Source organism: Panthera pardus, unplaced genomic scaffold, assembly GCF_024362965.1.
Source record: "Panthera pardus isolate Hobbes unplaced genomic scaffold, ASM2436296v1 HiC_scaffold_17, whole genome shotgun sequence".
NCBI lineage: Eukaryota > Metazoa > Chordata > Mammalia > Carnivora > Felidae > Panthera > Panthera pardus.
Genome location: NW_026526732.1, coordinates 19,161,312 through 19,180,282, shown reverse-complemented (window position 1 = coordinate 19,180,282; position 18,971 = coordinate 19,161,312). Strand labels below are relative to the sequence as shown.

Here is an 18,971-nt window from a genome sequence, read left to right as displayed (position 1 = left end):
ATCCCTTTGACTTGGTGTTCTCCTATTCTTTGGGTAAATACCCAGTTGTGCAGTTGCTGGATCATAAGGTAGTTCTAGTTTAACCTTTTGAGGACCCTCCATACTGTTTTCCAAAACCTACCTTGTTTCTTATTAATGACTTTTCAATATTTTTCTCAAGTTTGCCTAGTTTAAGACCTCTACTGGATGTGTATTACTTGCCCCTCACCAACATGCGGATAGCCAGAACATTCTGCTTCACCAACAATGGACAAGCATTATATCTTGTTTCACCTACAGAGATCCAGAGACTGACTTACAGTCAAGAGACCTGTGAAAATCTTCAGGTAAATAACAAAAATATTGCTATAATCTCTTCAGAGGTGAAATACTCTCTGAGGTCCCTTATTTTTGTTCATCTCTTACACTCTCAGGAGTATACAAATGAACCTGCATAGGAAAATTCAAAGCCTGACTTTCAGACCATATGCTTTGAGACTTGTTATAAAGTATCTTCATCAGACTCTTGTTACAAGAGGGACTTCTCTCATTGATCCGTATTTTTTCTCTCCAGTGATGGCAAAGAAATATGAAATGTTATATACATTTTATACACACTTTCCATGTATAATAAATATCTATTATACACATAGGAAAATCCTTTTGAAGGAAGTAGGTTAATGTGAAAATAATTATGTCTGTTTTATGGCTAATCGTGTCATCCCTTCTTATATACTCTATTCACGAGGATATATATACGTAAAAGAAAAAATAAGGTTTTGTAGTTTTTCTCTGAATATTTTGGTTGATCTGACATTGTTTAAATACAAAATGGTTTCTTGTTTTAATATTCAAGTGCCTTATGTGCTTGCATATACAGTTGACCCTTGAACAAGGTATGTTTGAACCACACAGGTCCACTTAAATACACAGATTTTTTCAATAAATTCAGTATATTAGTGCAAATGTATTTTCTTTGCCTCATGGTTTTAACATTTTCTTTCCTCTAGCTTACTTCAGTGTAAGGATACAGTATGTAATATAATATGTAAAATATGTGCTAACCCACTGTTGATGTTGTCAGTAAAGCTTCTGGTCCACAGTACACTATTAGCAAAGTTTTGGGGGATTCAAAAGTTATACGTGGATTTTTGATTGTACGTGGCAGTTGGCAGTTGATCCTTCACACTGTTCAGGGGTCAACTGTATATTAGAAATGACCAGTCTAGAGGCGCCTGGAGGGCTTAGTTGGTTAAGTGTCCAACTTGTGATTTCAGCTCAGGTCATGACGTCGTTGTTCATGAGACCGAGCCCCACATCTGGCTCTGCACTGACAGCACAGAGCCTTTTTTGGGATTCTCTCTCTCCCTCTCTGTCTACCCCTCCCCTATTTGTGCACGCTCATGGGTGCACTCTCTCAAAATAAACATTTTTAAAAATGATCCATCTAGTTTCACATTTTAAAATAAAAATGCTATTGAAATACTGAGCTAAAATATTATTTGATATTTAGAGGAAACCCTTATATAAGGGAACTTTTCTTTTTAAGGGAACTTTATAATGTAAGATTTTACAATTAATTAGCCCTGTTTTATTTATTTGTAAGTTTAAATTTGTGGCTTTTTTCGAATATGAGCTTTAGAGTCAAGACTGAATTTAAGTCCCATTCTTGATAATAATTACACAATTATATGACCTTGGACAGGTTACTTACTGCCTCTAAGCCTCATCATCTTTAAAAATAGGATTACAGGGGTGCCTGGATGGCTCAGTTGGTGAAGCGTGCGACTTCGGCTCAGGTCATGATCTCGCGGTTTGTGAGTTCAAGCCCCGTGTCGGGCTCTGTGCCGACAGCTCAGAGCCTGAAGCCTGCTTCGGATTCTGTGTCTCCCTCTCTCTCTGCCCCTCCCCTCGGAGCTCATGCTCTGTCTCTCTCTGTCTCAAAAATAAATAAAACATCAAAAAAAAATTTTAATAGGATTACAAAGAATATGGGGTGAATTAAAGAAGACAGTGCACATAAAGGGCTTAGCATCGTGCTTGATAAAGAGTTGGTGCTGTCAGATGTTAGTATTTTTCAGTAAGCTAGACTGTCCTGGAAATGTCCTTCTAATGATATTATAAACCTTGAGAGTGAAATAGAATTACATACATGACATTTTAGATATAAATTTCCATTTACATTTGGGTGGAGTTGTTTTTACAAAGATTCCTCGGTTTCTGAACTAAACTTTTGCTTTTTCTGGGAAAGGTAAAATTTTTCTTTAGTTTACTTTCACTAGTAAAATCGTTACAGTATTAAGTACAATATTAATTCAATGGACAATTGAATATATTCCTAATTCATTTTCGTCTGAAGTGTGGCCTTAATTCAACTATTCAAAATTTTAAACTTCATCACTTTTTGGGAATCAGATCTATTCTTTGGTCAGTGTTTTATTTCAGTAAAAATCAGTAACAGCTGCAGTAAACTTTACCCATTTACTTTTTAATGAAATGGTCATTTAGTAGTACACTCAATTTATTTTAATAGCTATCTGCTGTCTGCCTTCATGATATAAATGAAAAAAATGAACTCTAAGCAGTTTGTGATAGAATGTTCTCTTTGGACATTACTGACATTTTATTTACTTCTGTGTTTTCAGTGCTTAAAAATAATGCTTTGGTAAAAGTCTGATTTAAATACCATGAACTTTATAAACACTAATCCTTGGTTTCCAGAATGCCCTAATACATTGTGCATTCATTTTGCTTTAACCAAAAAAATAAAGAAGATGCCTACAAACATTAATGGAGTTTCCAGCCCACAGGGAATAATAGGGACCAGAGTAATAACCCTCCTGCCTAAAGCCACCCAAAAAGAGCAGACATAAACACGAAACAACAGTTTTCACAATCCTGGGCATTAAGCAGTGAAGGAAAGTAATCCCCGAGAGACAAGAAACAAAGAAGTACCCCAGCTTTAATGCCTTGATAGAGGTTTCAGAGCATGGCATAGAGGGAAGGTACTGAGGTGGAGTCTGAACAACTTCCCATGTAGAAGAGACAGAACCAAGAGTCTGGGAAGACCAAGTAAGTTAAGAGTTCTTAGAAGACAGTACCCAGAGAGGAGAGAGCTGTATATAGAGAGAACCCTGGTCCGCTGAGAGTACTCAGTAGAGTATTATCGAGCACATGCACGTGGATAAACTCTCCGGCCTGGGAAAGAACCATCTGAAAGGAGGGGAGAATTAGAGGGAATTGTGCCTGGTCCCAGGGCCAGAAACAAGTGCCTGTTCTCAACAGCCAAGCTAAAAAAGTTTATAATTCATGAATGTGTTAGTTTCCCGGAGCTGCTATAACAAATCACCACAAACTTGGTGGCCAAAAACAACATAAATTTATTCTCTCACACTTTGGGAAGTCAGAAATCTGAAATGATTTTCACTAAGCCAACATCAAGGTGTAGAGAGGGTCATTTTTCTTTTGAGTGTCGGACTCTTTTTTATTTTTTTAATTTTGTTTAATGTTTATTTTATTTATTTTTTGAGAGAGAGAGACATAGCGTGCTAGCAGGTGAGGGGCAGAGAGAGAGACACACACACAGAATTTGAAACAGGCTCCAGGTTCTGAGTTGTCAGGACAGAGCCCAACATGGGGCTTGAGCTCACAAACCGAGAGATCTTGACCTGAGCCGAAGTCAGACACTTAACCTACTCAGCCACCGTGGTGCCCCTAGGATTAGAACCTGATATTTTAGATGGCCATTATATTCAGACTACTTCAGTGAGCAATTAGGTAGAGTACTCAGGACGGTCCAGGTTCATTATTTGAAGAATAATTAGCCTTAAAATAATCACTGCTTGAGACCTGCCTAACAAATCATAAAAGGAAAACCCAAAAGGATCGAAATGTTTCCTAGTATCCCAGAATGAAGCTGAAGATGACTTAGAGAAATGAAAGATATCTAGTACTTAACAAGATAAAAATCAAAAGGTCTGGCATCCAGTCAAATCAATAAGAAAATATCCATAATGAGAAGAAGAATCGATCTTTAAAAGAAACCAAACCAGAACTGACACAAACATTAGAATTAGTACAGAAGGGCATCAAACCAGTTATAATATTTCACATATTCAAAAAGTTAAGTGGAAACATGGAAGGTACAGAAGACCAAAATCAATCTTCTAGAGATGAAAACTGTAGTTTTTGAGATGAAAAATATACTGGTTGGGATTAACAACAGGTTAGACAATGCAGAAGAAAAGATTAAGTAACTTGAAAACATAGCAGTAGAAAAAACAACTGAATGTTTAATTTTTTTTTTTTTACATTTATTTATTTTTGAGAGACAGAGTAAGCGTGCGAGCAGGGGAGGGGAAGAGAGAGAAGGAGACACAGAATCCGAAGCAACCTCCAGGCTTTGAGCAAGCAGTCAGCACAGAGCCCGACGCCGGGCTCAAACCCACAAACCATGAGATCATGACCTGAGCCGAAGTCACACACTTAATCGACTGAGCCACCCAGGTGCCCCAAAGCAACTGAGTGTTTAAACTTGACAAATTTGTAGCACTAAACCACTTATATTAAAAACAAAAAAAAAAAAAAAAAAAAAAAAAAAACATCAAATCAGTGACCTCAGTTTCTACTATAAGAAACTGGAAAGGAAAAGCAACTTAAACCCAAAGTAAGCACAAGAAAGAAAATAATAAATATCCAAGTGGAAAATAGTAAACAGAAATAGAAACAAGGAAACAGTAGAAAAACATCAATAAAACTAAAACTTGATCTCTGAAACCAATAAAATTGATCTCAGGCCAGTCGATTATTAAGAGAGAAGTTACAGATTACCAGTGTCAAGAATGAGAGAAGTGGCATTACTGTATTCTACAAATATTAAAATGGGTAATAAATATTATGAACAACTTTATGCCAATTAACTCAAAAACTTAGATGAAACGGACAAATTCCTAGAGAGACACAAATTACCAAAGATGACTAAAAAAAAAAAAAAAAAAAAATAGATAACCTGAAGAATATCTATTGGAATAATTGAGAAGAAAATTGCAGGCCCAGATGGCTTCACTAGTGATTCTGTCAACATTTTTAGGAGGAAAAAATACCAGTTCTACACAAAACTCAAAACTCAAAGTGGAAAAATCCTTCCATACTCATTCTAGAAGCTACAATTAACATGATATGAAAAATAGATATACATTACAAGAAAATTCTATATAGACCAATATACTTCACAAATACAGGTTTAAAAATTCTAAATAAAATTTTAACAAATTGAATCCAACAGTATTTCGAAGGATAATTCTGGTCATAATTCATCATGACCAAGTGGGATTTATCCCAGGAATGTAAAATTGTCTTTAACATTTGTAAATCAATCAGTGTAATTTCATCATATTAGTAAGCTAGCAGCAATTGACAAAATCCAACATCCATGTCTTAATTAAAAGAAGAAAAACCTCAGCAAAGAAGGAATAAAAGGGAGCTTAAAGGACGTCTAGGGAAAATCTACAGCTAACATATTTAGTGATGAGATACTGAATTATTTTTTCTTAAAATCAGGAGCTAGAAAAGGATGCTCACTCTCAAAACTTCTATTCATTGTTGTATTTAAGGTTCTAGCCAGTGCATTCAGGCCAGAAAAAGAAAGAAAAGGCATCTCAGTTGGAAAGGAAAAGTAAGCCTGCAGTTACTCATAGATGACATGATCATCTATCCAGGAAATCTATCCAAAAGCCTACTAGAAATAATGAGTGAGTTTGACAGGGATGCAGGGTATGAGATCAATATGCAAAAAAAAAAAAAAAAAAAAAAAAATCTATACTAGCAATGGGCATTGGGAAATTGACATTTAAAAAGCACCTCTATAATAGCAACAAAAAATATGAACTACATTGGGATAAATCTTACAAAAAATATCAAAGACCTGTACATTGAAGATCACAAAACACTGAAATTTTTAATGACATGAATAAATTGAAATATGTACTTTGTTCATAGGTCAGAAAATTCAATATTGTTAAAATACCAGTTTTCCCAAAATTGATCTATATTGAGGCAATCTCAAACAAAATACCAGTAGGATTTTTTTTATAAGAATTGATAAGTTTATTCTAAAATTCCTATAGAGATTCATGGACCTAGAATAAGCAAAACAACTCTGAAAAAGAATAAAGTTGAAGGACTTACACCACCTGGTTTTAGGAGTTATAATGCTACGGTGATAAAAAGAACATGATACTGACATCAAATTAGATAAATGGAGCAATGTAACAGAATATAGAGTTCAGAAATAAACCCTCATATATATGGACAATTGATTTTTGATGAAGGCAATACACCTGAGAAAGGAGTGCCTTTCCAACAAATTATGCTGGAAAAATTGGAAATTAAAATAAAAAAAAAAAAGAACTTTAATTCGTGCCTTACAATATATACAGCATTTGATTCAAAATGAATCATAGACTTACATGTAAATCCTAAAACTATACAACTTTCAGAAGGAATATAAGAGAAGATTTTTGTTAACTTGGGTTAGGCAAAGATTTCTTAGCTACAACACCAGACTCACTGCCCATAAAAGAACAAATTGACAACTTCAACAAAATGTAAAACTTCTGCTCTTCAATGACATTTAAGAAATAAAAAAGATAAGCCACAAGCTGGAAGAAAGCCTTGACAAAACATATATCCATAAGGGACTTAAATCCAGAATATGTAAAAGATTCTGTAAAAGTCCTCAGAAAGTAGATAAAACAACCCAATAAAAACATGGGCAAAGTATTTGAACAGATGCTTCACCATGAAAAGATGTTCAATATTCTTAGGCCTTACAGAACTGCAAATTATAACCACACTGAGACACCATTAAACACTTACTAGAAAGGCTGTAAAAAGAATACCATGTCACGTTCTCACAAGGATGTAAAAGGTCTACACTGCTTCAGTACACCCACTTTGGAAGACAGCTTAGAAGTTTCTTAAAAAGTTAAACATTCATAAACCAAAGACCCAGCCATTCTACTCTTAGTTTTTTAACTCAAGAGAAAAGGAAATTATATTCATAGTTATTTTATTTGTACTAGCCAAAAAACCAGAAACTACCCAAGTGTCCATCAACAGATGAATGAAAAATCAAATTATAGTATATCCATACAGTAGAATACAACTCCGCAATAAAAAAAGTGAACTGTTGATAACACTATTATGAATGAATCTAACAATAATTTACTGTTACTAGATGTAGAAAGATATCATAGGAAATACAAACCTAATTTAGATTTCACCAGCATCACCAGAAATTAAAATTAATCATTCTAAATAGTAAATTTAATCATAGGTAAATCCTTACTTTTTTTAATAATTGTTTTTAAGTTCATTTATTTATTTTGAGAGAGACAGAACATGAGCAGGGGAGGAGCAGAGAGAGAGAGAAACAGAGAGAATCTCAAGCAGGCTCTGCAGGGTCAACATGGAGACTGACAAGGGGCCTTGAACTCACAAAACTGAGATCATGACCTGACCTAAGCCAAAATCAAGAGTCAGAAGTTCAACCGACTGAACCACCCAGCTTCCCCAGTAAAATCCTTATTTAAGCACAAGCAAAAAAATCTACAGACACTATTTAATAGTTTCGTAATATATACTTTTTTAATATCAGTGTTTCTCCCCAAATCTTAATACTGAGACTGCAGACTCTAAGAAATCCCTATTAACCTTCCTTTAAAGATAATCTATTCATATTGTTGATCTCTTGATAAGTAATTTCTGTATTTTATAATTTGTTTCATCTTTAATTGTGTGAAAGGAGTTTTTTCTCTAATTTTAGTGTTTATATCATTGAGTGTCTACTCTTGGCTCTTTATATGTTGTTCATTATCTTTAATCTTGATAACATTCCTGAGGGTAAGTGTTATTATCTTTTCTTTTTAAAGTTGAGGAAACCAGTTCTTTGAGAGATTGATTTGCATAAGATTCCTCTGTGAGTAAAAGGCAGAGATGAGAATCAAACCCAAGTCTATGTGGTTCCAAAGTTTATACTGGTTCTAAACAGTCATTTCTCCACTATAAGTGACTCTTCATTTATAGCTATAATCTGTTTTTTTTATATTTCTTACTTTATATTTATCAAATCGTAAGCTTTAAGCACCAAATAAATTCAGAATTCTAAACCATGATTTTAAAATAAACTTTAAAATGCATATCTTTATACTGTCACTCATTATATGTCATATTACTCTTGATTTAGCATAAAAGACACTCAAATGGTAGCTGTTTGCCATTTTTTGTTGTATCAATTTAATAAATATAGTTTAAATGGGAATCTGTATAGCACAGTATAAAAATGATTGGAAATCACCTTTGTTATATCATCTAATATAAATTTGAATTAAATAATCATTATCAGTTTCTACGGTGAGTTTTAACAAGTTTGTTTTATTGACTAAAGGAAATTTTACATTCCAGTTTTACTCCACTTTGTAGAAATTTGGAGGAAAGAAAACTAAAATGTATAGGTTTCAATCCACTTCAACATTGTAGGTGAAACTGTGTTATATAGTGTTAACAATTCTCTCTTCCGTTTATAATCTGGTTGGAGAGACAATATTAATATGAATATGTTTAAAAGTAAAGTCTTTGGACATTCATCGTTAACTTTCTTAGCCCAGCCCTAAGGAAATCAAAAAATACATACTTCATTTTCAACTATAATAATGTAAAATCAGATACAGCAGAACTCCTACCTGGAACCAATAATGTACTTGTCTTTTTTATCATAGCTACTTCTCATCAGTGGGCAGAAGTGCAGCCTCCAAAGTTCACTATAGTTTTATTTTGCTTCTAAAGCTTCCCGGAGCTGCCTTATATAATGTTGCTGCTTTCCTTCTTTTATAGAACTTCCTCTTCCCTCTCTATGTATTTATCTACAAAATCATTAATATGTCAGCAACCTTTCTTGTCTCCTGAGATAGTTTTACCATTTCTGTGCTCTGAAGAGTAGTGACAGTAATTTCAGACAAGGCAGAAAGAAGCCTTTCAATCTCCCTACCAGAATTCTGAAGTTCCAGGTGTATGTTGGCATAATTCTTTTCCTGGGCTATATTTATGAAAACAGAAGTTGATGTGTCTTTCTAAGTTATTAATTTTCTGACTCAGCTGAAAGTGATAATTCCCAAATCATGTATCATCATTACACTAAACTTCTCATCTTCCTAGTAGCTTTTCTTCTTTCTAATTATTAATTATTAATCCAGTTATCAATTATTAACTGATAGGAAGACCTAATTATTAATCCAGTTATCAATTCTTGATATTAAGAATTAAGGGATAATGTTGTCATAAAGATTGGAATCCTCTTACAGTTTAAGCAGGAATATTATCTTTGCTTGAAGTGTGATGAAGATAATCGAGACAAAGTAGCAAACAGCAAGTTCATTTTAGTCAATTTAGTCTTAACTGTTTGATTAAGTCAGTATGTACTAGATCTTAGATCTGATCACTTGAAATATGCTCATTAATTGTTTCTGAATCTCAACAGGTAATGTTATAAGCTTAAGTTGAAGAATTTGCAGTGATGGTTTTGTGAATTATAGTTTAGTCTCCCTGTAACTTTACCAATTACAATTTGTTTTGATTTTAAAGGAGATGTTGGGCGAACTCTTCACTCCTGTAGAAACACCTGAAGCACCAAACAGGGGATTCTTTAAAGGCTTATTTGGAGGTGGTGCACAATCTCTTGATAGAGAAGAACTGTGTAAGTTGACTGATTTAATTTGGATATTATATCTGTAAAACTGAAGCATTCAAGCCATGTAGGCTTTTCTTACATGCATAAATTATGTTCACCTTTTTCCCTTTGTCACAACAATTAATATATCCATGTTTTTAGCAAAAGGACATTTTTTTTTTTTGGTCATTCTAACCAGTATCAGGGGAATATATTGCTCAGGGAACCAAGATCAGAATAGGTTCGGGTGGTTAAAAATGAGTATTCACAACTTAATGAATAATTTAGAAAGTGTTTTCTTTATTTTCATTAAATATGAGCTTTTATTATTTCAATTCTATTATTAACTTCATTTGGTGACCTTAACTTTGAAAAAGTGTTTTACCTAAACATTTATCTTAGGAAACCCCTAGTACTATTCTCATTGCAGTAAAAAGTTACTTAAAATAGCAAAATCTCGTTCATTTACTACCTTCCACATAATTGGCACAGAGTAGAAATTGGTCCTTGAATGAGCTAATGAATCCTTGAATGTTTGACCTTTCTTTCAAATAGCTGTTATCTATCCTTATTTTTTTTTCCTTTTATTCTCTTTCTGTTTTGCAAAGATACGTTAGAATTTTCCTTTTGTGTTTGCTTGACTAATTAGAAAAACTATAAGATTAAATATCATTAAGTTGCAGTGCAGTGCAATTTAACTTTCAGGACTTGTCCAGATGATTGATCAATCATCTTGGTTCTGGGAATCAGTCAGTTTTAGTTCATTGTGAAAAATGAAGACTGTTCTTCAAGCTATGGGCAGCTGATAATTTGGAATAACAGTCTCGCCAAGGATAATTGATAGAGTAACACAAAATTTTAAAAATGTATTTTTTTAAATTCTTTAAAATATCAAAGAGTTAATGGTATAGTAAAGAACACTATTCATAGGGAAGGATGGGAACCCAGAGTGCTGAGCCTAAAAAACTGAAGCCAATCTTCCTCTGGAGTGCTTTGCTAATCTGAAGCAGGAGGCTGAGATACTAAACTGTGTTCATATGAGCTAGGCAGGCTCCTAGAACAGGCAAGGATGGGATCGTTTTTTTTTTTTTTTTTCCTTTTTTTACAGTTTTTACTTTCAATTTTTTTAATTCAAATTTTAGTTAATATATAGTGCAGCATTGGTTTCAGAAGTAGAATTCAGTGGGCGCCTGGGTGGCTCAGTCAGTAGAGAGTCTGATTCTTGATTTCAGCTCAAGTCATGCTCTCACAGTTTCGTGGGTTCAAGCCCCACATCGAGTTCTGCACTGGCAGCACAGAGCCTGCTTGAGTTTCTCCCTCACTCTCTCCCCTCCCCTGCTCACAGTCTCTCTGTCTCCCTCAAAATAAATAAATTTTTAAAAAATAAAAAATAAAAGAATTCAGTGATTCATCACTTACATACAACACCCTCTGCTCATCACAACAACTGTCTTCCTTAATACCCATCACCCATCTAGCCCATCTCCCACCCACGTCCCTCCATCAACTCTCAGTTTGTTTTCTGTCCTTAAGAGTCCCTTGTGTTTTTTTTTCCCTTTCTTCTCTTCCCCTCTTTCCCATATATTCAGCTGTTTTGTTTCACATCAGTAAAAATTATATATTTGTCTTTCTCTGAAAGGTTTATTTCACTTAGTATAATACATTCTAGTTCCATCCAAATCATCGCAAATGGCAAGATTTCATTCTTTTTGATGACTGGGTAATATTATACACACACACACACACACACACACACACACACACACACACACACCATGTCTTCTTTATCCATTCATCAGTCAGTGGACATTTGGGCTGTCTCCATAGTTTGGCTATTGTTGATAATGCTGCTATATAAACATTGGGGTTCATGTGCCCCTTCAAATCTGTATTTTTGTATCCTTTGGGTAAATACATAATAGTGCAATTGCTAGATTGTACAGTAGTTCTATTTTTAGTTTTTTTGAGGAACCTCCACACTGTTCTCCAGAGTGGTTGCACCAGTTTGTATTCCCACCAGCAGTGCAAGAGGATGAGGATGTGGAGAAAGGGGAATCAACACCTGTTGCTTCTTGTGTGATTCATTTTAGTCATTCTGACAGATGTGAGGTGGTATCTCATCATGGTTTTGGTTTCTATTTCTCTGATTATGAGTGATATTGAGTATCTTTTCATGTGTCTGTTAGCCATCTGGATGTCTTCTTTGGAAAAGTGTCTATTCATGTCTTCTGCCCATATCTTAACTGGGTTACTTGTTTTTTGGTTGTTGATTTTGATAAGTTCTTTATAGATTTTGGATACTAATACTTCATAGATACATTGTTTGCGAACATTTCCTGTTCTGAAGGCTGCCTTTTAGTTTTGTTGATTGTTTCTTCACTGTGCAGAAGCTTTTTATCTTGATGAAGTCCTCATAGTTCATGTTTGCTTTCATTTCCCTTGCCTTCAGCGACATGTCTAGTAAAAAGTGCTACGGCCCAGGTGAAAGAGGTTGCTGCCTGTGTTACTCTCTAGATTTTGATTGTTTCCTGGCTTACATTTAGGCCTTTCATCCATTTTAAATTTATTTTTGTGTATGTAAGAGAAAGTGATCTAGTTTCATTCTTCTGCATGTTGCTGTCCAGTGTTCTCAGCACCATTTGTTGAAGAGACTATCTTTTTTCCATTGGATATTCTTTCCTGCTTTGTCAAAGATGAGTTGATTATGTAGTTGTGGGTCCATTTGTGGGTTTTCTTTTCTGTTACATTGATCTATGTGTCTGTTTTTGTGCTAGTACCATATTGTCTTGATGACTACAGCTTAGTAACATAGCCTGAAATCTGGAATTGTGATGCCTCCAGTTTTGTTTTTCTTTTTGAGGATTGCTTTGGTTATTTGGGGTCTTTTGTGGTTCCATACAAATTCTAGGATTGTTTGATCTAGCTCTGCAATAAATGCTGGTGGTATTTTGATAGGGATTGCTTTAAATGTGTAGATTGATTTGAGTAGTATAGACATTTTAACAGTGTTCTTCCAATCCATGAGCATGGAATGCTTTTTCATTTCTTTGTGTTCTTTTCAGTTTCTTTCATAAGTCTTCTATAGTTTTCAGAGTACAGATCTTTTACCTCTTTAGTTAGGTTTATTCCTAGGTATCTTGCTGTTTTTGTGCAATTGTAAATGGAATTGATTCCTTTATTTCTTTTTCTGTTGTTTCATTATTGGTGTATAGAAATGCAACAGATTACTGCACATTGATTTTACATCCTGCAACTTTGCTGAATTCATGTACTAGTTCTAGCAATTTTTTGGTGGAGTCTTTTGGGATTTCTACATAGAGTGTCATGTCATCTGTAAATAGTGAAAGTTTAACTTCTTCCTTGCCAGTTTTTATGCCCTTTATTTCTTTTTATTGTCTGATTACTGAGACTAAGACTTTCAATACTATGTTAAATAAATAGTAATGGTGAGAGTGGGCATCCTTGTCTTATTCCTGTCTATAGGGGAAAGGCTCTTAGTTTTTCCCCATTGAGGATGATATTAGCTATGGGTCTTTCATATATGGCATTTGTGATGTTGAGGTATGTCCCATCAGTTCCTACTTTGTTGAGAGTTTTTATCAAGAATTGATGCTGTATTTTGTCAAACACTTTCTGCATCTATTGGCAGGATTATATGGCTCTTATCCTTTCTTTTATTAATGTGGTATATCAAATTGATTGATTTGTGAATATTGAACCAACCCTGCAGCCCAGGAGTAAATCCCTTTTGATCACAATGAATTAGTCTTTTAATGTACTGTTGAATTTGATTTGCTAATACCTTGTTGAGAATCTTTGCATCCAGTTTCATCAGAGATATTGGCCTGTAATTTTCCTTTTTAATGGAATCTGGTTTTGGAATCAAAATAATTCTGGCTTCATAGAATGAGTTTGGAAGCTTTCCTTCCATTTCTATTTTTTGGAACAGTTTAAGAAGAATAGGTGTTAACTGTTCTTTAAATGTCTGGTAGAATTCCCTTGGGAAGACCAGTTGGCTCAGGATTCTTGTTTGTTGGGAGATTTGTGATTACTGATTCAGTTTCTTTGCTGGTTATGGGTCTGTTCAAATTTTCTATTTCTTCCTGTTTCAGTTTTGGTTATTTGTGAGTTTCCAAATTCCAAAAAAAATGGAATTTGTCCATTTTTTCCCAGATTTCACAGTTTGTTGGAATATAATTTTTCATAGTATTCCCTTATTATAATTGTTTATATTTCTGTGGTGTTGGTTGTGATCTCTTTTCATCCATGATTTTATCTACTTGGGTTCTTTCTCTTTTCTTTTTGATAAGTCTGGCTAGGGGTTTATCAATTTTGTTTATTCTTTCAAAGAACCAACTCTTAAGTTTCTTTGATCTGTTTTACTGGTTTTGTTTCTGTCATTTATTTCTGCTGTAATTTTGTTTATTTCCCTTCTGCTGGCTTTCGGCTTCATTTGCTGTTTCTTTTCTGTCTCCTCTAGGTGTAAGGTTAGATTGTGTATTTGGGACCTTTCTTGCTTCTTGAGATAGGCCTGAGTTGCAGTATAGTTTTCTCTTAGGACTGCCTTTGCTTCATCTCAGAGAATTTGAACTGTTGTGTTTTCATTTTCATTTGCTTCCATGTATATTTTTATTTCTTCTTTAATTTCCTGGTTAACCCAATCATTCATTCTTTAGTAGGATGTTCTTTAACCTCTATGTATGTGAAGACATTCCAAATTTTTTTTTGTGGTTGATTTCACGTTTCATAGCATTGTGATCTGAAAATATGCATGGTATGATCTCGATCTTTTTGTACCTGTTGAGGGCTTATTTGTGACCCAGTATGTGATCTATTCTGGAGAATGTTCCTTGTGCACTCGAGAAGAATGTGTATTCTGCTGCTTTAGGATGAAATGTCTGAATCTATCTGTTCAGTCCATCTGGTTTAATCTTGTTACAGTCTTTATTGTAAAATCTAGTTTGTCTGATACAAGGATGGCTACTCTGACTTTCTTTTGACGTTCATTAGCATGATAGATGGTTCTCTATCCCCTCATTTTCAATCTATAGGTATCTTTAAGTCTAAAATGAGTCTCCTGTAACCAGCATATAGATGGATCTTGTTTTGTTTTGTTTTTCCATTCTAATACCTATGTCTTTTAATTAGAGCATTTAGTCCATTTACATTCAAAGTGATTATTGAAAGATATGAATTTAGTGCCATTATGTTGCCTGTAGAGTTGATGTTTCCGGTGATTTCTCTGGTCATTTGTAGCCTTTGTTGCTTTGGTCTTTTTTTTTTTTTTTTTTTTTTTTCTTCTCCACTCTAAGAGTACCCCTTAAAATTTCTTGCAGGGCTGGTTTAGTGGTCACAAACTCCTTTAGTTTTGTCTGGGAAAGCATCTCTCCTTCTATTCTAAATGACAGCCTTGCTAGATAAAGGATTCTTGGCTGCATATTTTTCCTATTCAGCACATTGAATATTTCCTGCCACTCCCTTCTGGCCTGCAAAGTTTCAACGGACAGGTTTGTTTCTGGCCTTATGTGTCCACCCTTGTAGGTTAAGGACCTTTTGTCCCTAGCTGCTGTCAGAATTCCCTCTGTATCTTTGTATTTTGCAAGTTTCACTGTGATATGTCATGGTGTTGACCTGTTGTTCTGTTTTGTTTTGTTTAAGGTGAGTCATCTGTGCCTCTTGGACTTGGATGTCTGTTTCCTTCCCTAGATTAGGGAAGTTCTCAGCTAAGATTTGCTCAAATAAACCTGCCCTTTTTCTCACTTTTCTTCTTCTGGGACTCCTATAATACAAATACTGTTTCACTCTGTGGAATAACTAAGTTCCCTAAGTCTCCCTTGTGATCTAATAGTTTTCTTTCCCTCTTCCTTTCAGTATCATTATTTTCCATAATTTTATCACCTATCCTCTCCTCTGCTTCTTCAGTCCTCATCATGACTCTATCGAGTAGGTTTTGCGTCTCAGTTACAGCATTTTTCTTTCAGCCTGACTAGCTTTTAGGTCTTTGATCTCTGTAGCAAGGATTTCTCTTGTGTCTTCTGTGCTTTTTTCAAGCCCACTAGTAGTGTTATGACTGTTGTTCTAAATTCTTGTTCAGATATATTGCTTATCTCTGTTTTGAGTAAGTCCCTGGCTGTGATTTCTTCTCAACATTTCTTTTGGGAAGAATTTCTCCATCTTGTCATTTTGGCTTAGTTTCTGTCTTTTGCATGTTTTGAAAGTATGTTATGTTACCTGTATCTGAGAGTAATGCTGTATTATAAAGGGGTCATATACTGTCCAGGGCCTAGCACTTCAGGAAGTTTTTCTGGTATATGCTATGTGCACTCTGCTGTTGTGTTTTGGCTGCTCTTTCCCACTGGTCAGTCCTCTATAGGACTCCTCCTTACCTGCAGTGGGGAGTACTTGGGCCTTTAACTAGGTGTGCTTTGATTTGTTTGTTAAAATAAGCCTGAAAAATAAGGGGGAAAAAGCCTGATCCCAAAAAGGAAAGGAAGAGGAATGGGGAAAAAAAAGATAATGAAAAAATTATAAGCCTGATTCCAAAGAAAAAGAAGTGAAAAAAGGAAGAAAAAAAAAAAAAAAAAAAAAAGAAGACTGATCCAATTAAAAAAGAGAAAAGGAAATGGAAAAAAGCAAACAAAAAACTATGAGCCTGATTCCAAAAGAAAAAAAAAAGAAGAAAAAAAAAAAAAAAAGTAAGCCTGGTCCTGTTTTCATCAGATCTGCAGATGTTGTATTGAAGCACCTCATTTTCAGTGCACTTGGTGCAGGGGGGTGCTGTCTGTGCTGGTCTCCTGGAGGAGAGGCCTGCTGCATTGATTGGCTCAGAATCACTGTCTTGCCCCAGTAAATGAACAGTGGCCAGGCACAGGGGGTTGGGGTCTGGTATAAACTGGTCCCACCTCCACTGGTGGCCACTGTGTTGCTCTCTGATGTCCCACTGAGTTGGTGTTTTGGGGATAATGACACCACCCAGTCTCTTGTCCCCAGATAGGGGATCTCACACTCTCTGCTGTTCAGGCAACCCTCACAGAATAGCAAGGGCAGTCAGCTCGCCCTGCACCACAGCTGTCCTGCGTTTTTCTTTGGCACACACCTGGGATTCAAAACTCAAAATCCTAAAGGATCTGGCACTGCAGCCTCTCCATGCTGCGTCCGATGTCCCTTGTCTCCGAAAGACAATCCCATGCCTGCACAGTGCATGGAATCTATGGTGCAGCACCACTAAAAGCAGCAACAAGGTTATATGCCCTCTGGGTGTACCTCTGTCCCCTGCTGATGAAAAGGCCTTTTGCTGGTGCCTACAGGTCTTTTGTCCTTGGAGAAGCAATATAACCTCTTCCAAAAGTAGTCCAAGAAGGGGACTGTTCTCTCCCAGTGCGCCCAGCTCAGGAGATCCTTACATTACGCTGTGTACTCCGGGGCCAGCTCCCTCCTTCTCCCCGGGAACGTGAACCACAACTCTGCTCTGGAAAAAGTTACACACTTCAAAAACCTCAGAGTGTGAGCTCCGTGTGCTGTTTGCAAAAACAAACAAACAAACAAACAAAAACGTGTGACACTCCTTCCCCAGTCCATGGTCCAGAATGGTTTTCCTCTCGTGCAAACCCAGTGTCACACTGTCTCAACCCCTCTCTCTTTCTCTCCCTTTTGTCTTCCATGGAAAGGATTCCTCCATGCACCACCATTTTTCTCTCCCCCAGTTCACTTCCACGCACCTGCCACACTGTCTCCCTCCAACCATGGAGATCCTTCTGCCAGTTCATAGATCAATTTCTTGGGTATTCCAGGTGATCTGACTCAGTACAGCTGTGTTTGAGGGACAAGGAAAGCTCAGGGTGTCCCTACTTCTCTGCCATCTTCACTCCTCTCAAGACTGGGGATCTTATTAAACAACTTCTCTTTGCAAGGAACCAAAAGGCCACAGCTTAAGACTAAAGGTGATCTGGAAATAAATTAGCCCTCCTACACACAGACAGATTAGCTTTAAATTATCTGAGTGTACCAGAAAACTTTCAACCTTATTTAAGTATTTTTTCAGACTGCTCAAGTGCTCAACATCTGGCAAAAGCAAATGAAAATGTTCTCTAATGGAAGGTTACATATTGCAAATCCTCAAATTATTTCTAGAAATAATTTTCAAATATGTCATCCAAATTAACCAGCAACACTAGTGACCAACACCGTGAACAATGAAACAGAAAAAGCAGAAACAGAATCACAGGTACTTCAAATATTATAATTATCAGACACAAACTATAAAATAGTTATGTATATTATGTTTGTAAGTATAAGTACCATGCCTGAACATTTTATCAGATAACTGAAAACTATAAAAATCAACACAACAAATGTATAAACTAAAATGAAATTCTAGAACTGAAAGATTCAAAAACAGAAATTAAAAGCTGAGTAGATAAATTTAACCACAAGTTTTACACAACTGAAGAGAGAATTACATAGCTTGAAAATAGGCAAAATAAATGATCCAGAATGTAGCACAGAGAAACCAAAAAGATGTAAAATACAAAGAAGATAAAAGAAATAGAAGTTGCAGTGAGAAGTTCTAACAAGTGTTTAGACTTCTCAAGAAAGAAAGAGGAAAGAATGTGAAGAAGAAGCAATACATAAAGACATATGGTTGGAAATCTCTCATAATTGACAGACGATACCAATTCACACAGTCAAAAAACCTAATGTATTCCAAGGATATTTTTTAAAAAATTCACAGCTATATATGTCACATGAAAATAGAGTATATCAAAGACAAAAAAGAAAATATTTGAGGTGGCTAGAAGAAAATGAGGTATCCTTTAACAAGCTATATACTGATTTCTCAACAGCCAAAGATATGGGATGATCTTCTGTATGTTGACAGAAGACAGTACTTAATGTAGATTTCTATACTCAAAGAAAATAGCCTTCAGGAATGAGACATTTTTAGGGGAATAAATGAATAAGACTTGCCACCACACTAAAGGAAACTCTAAAGGCTGTACTAATCCTCCATGGAATGTCAGAGATGCAGGAAACAATGTTCTGGAAAGAAAGTAATAAGTTCATGCATAAATATAATGAATATAATCTTTACAACTGTAAAGCAAAGTCTTATGGTATGTGTATACACATATACAAACACAAAGAAAAATAGTACACTCATAAAAAATACATAAATACACAAAAAATCGTATAAAATCAAGAGAGTCACAAAGACTAATTGAATTTAAGGTGATCTGAGATGACACATTTTTAAAGAGATTTTTTAAGA

At 35.3% G+C, this 18,971-nt stretch overlaps 1 protein-coding gene across 4 annotated transcripts in view; it reads left to right on the top strand.

Annotated features, from left to right (window-relative positions):
• STXBP5 (syntaxin binding protein 5) overlaps positions 1–18,971 on the top strand; it is a 169,614-nt gene that overhangs the window by 138,634 nt on the left and 12,009 nt on the right. For all 4 annotated transcript variants that reach the window (XM_019425027.2, XM_019425026.2, XM_019425025.2 and 1 more), the window contains 2 exons: positions 161–326; positions 9,619–9,730. In XM_019425027.2, coding sequence (XP_019280572.1) covers positions 161–326; positions 9,619–9,730 — 278 coding nt within the window. The remainder of the gene's footprint in view (positions 1–160; positions 327–9,618; positions 9,731–18,971) is intronic.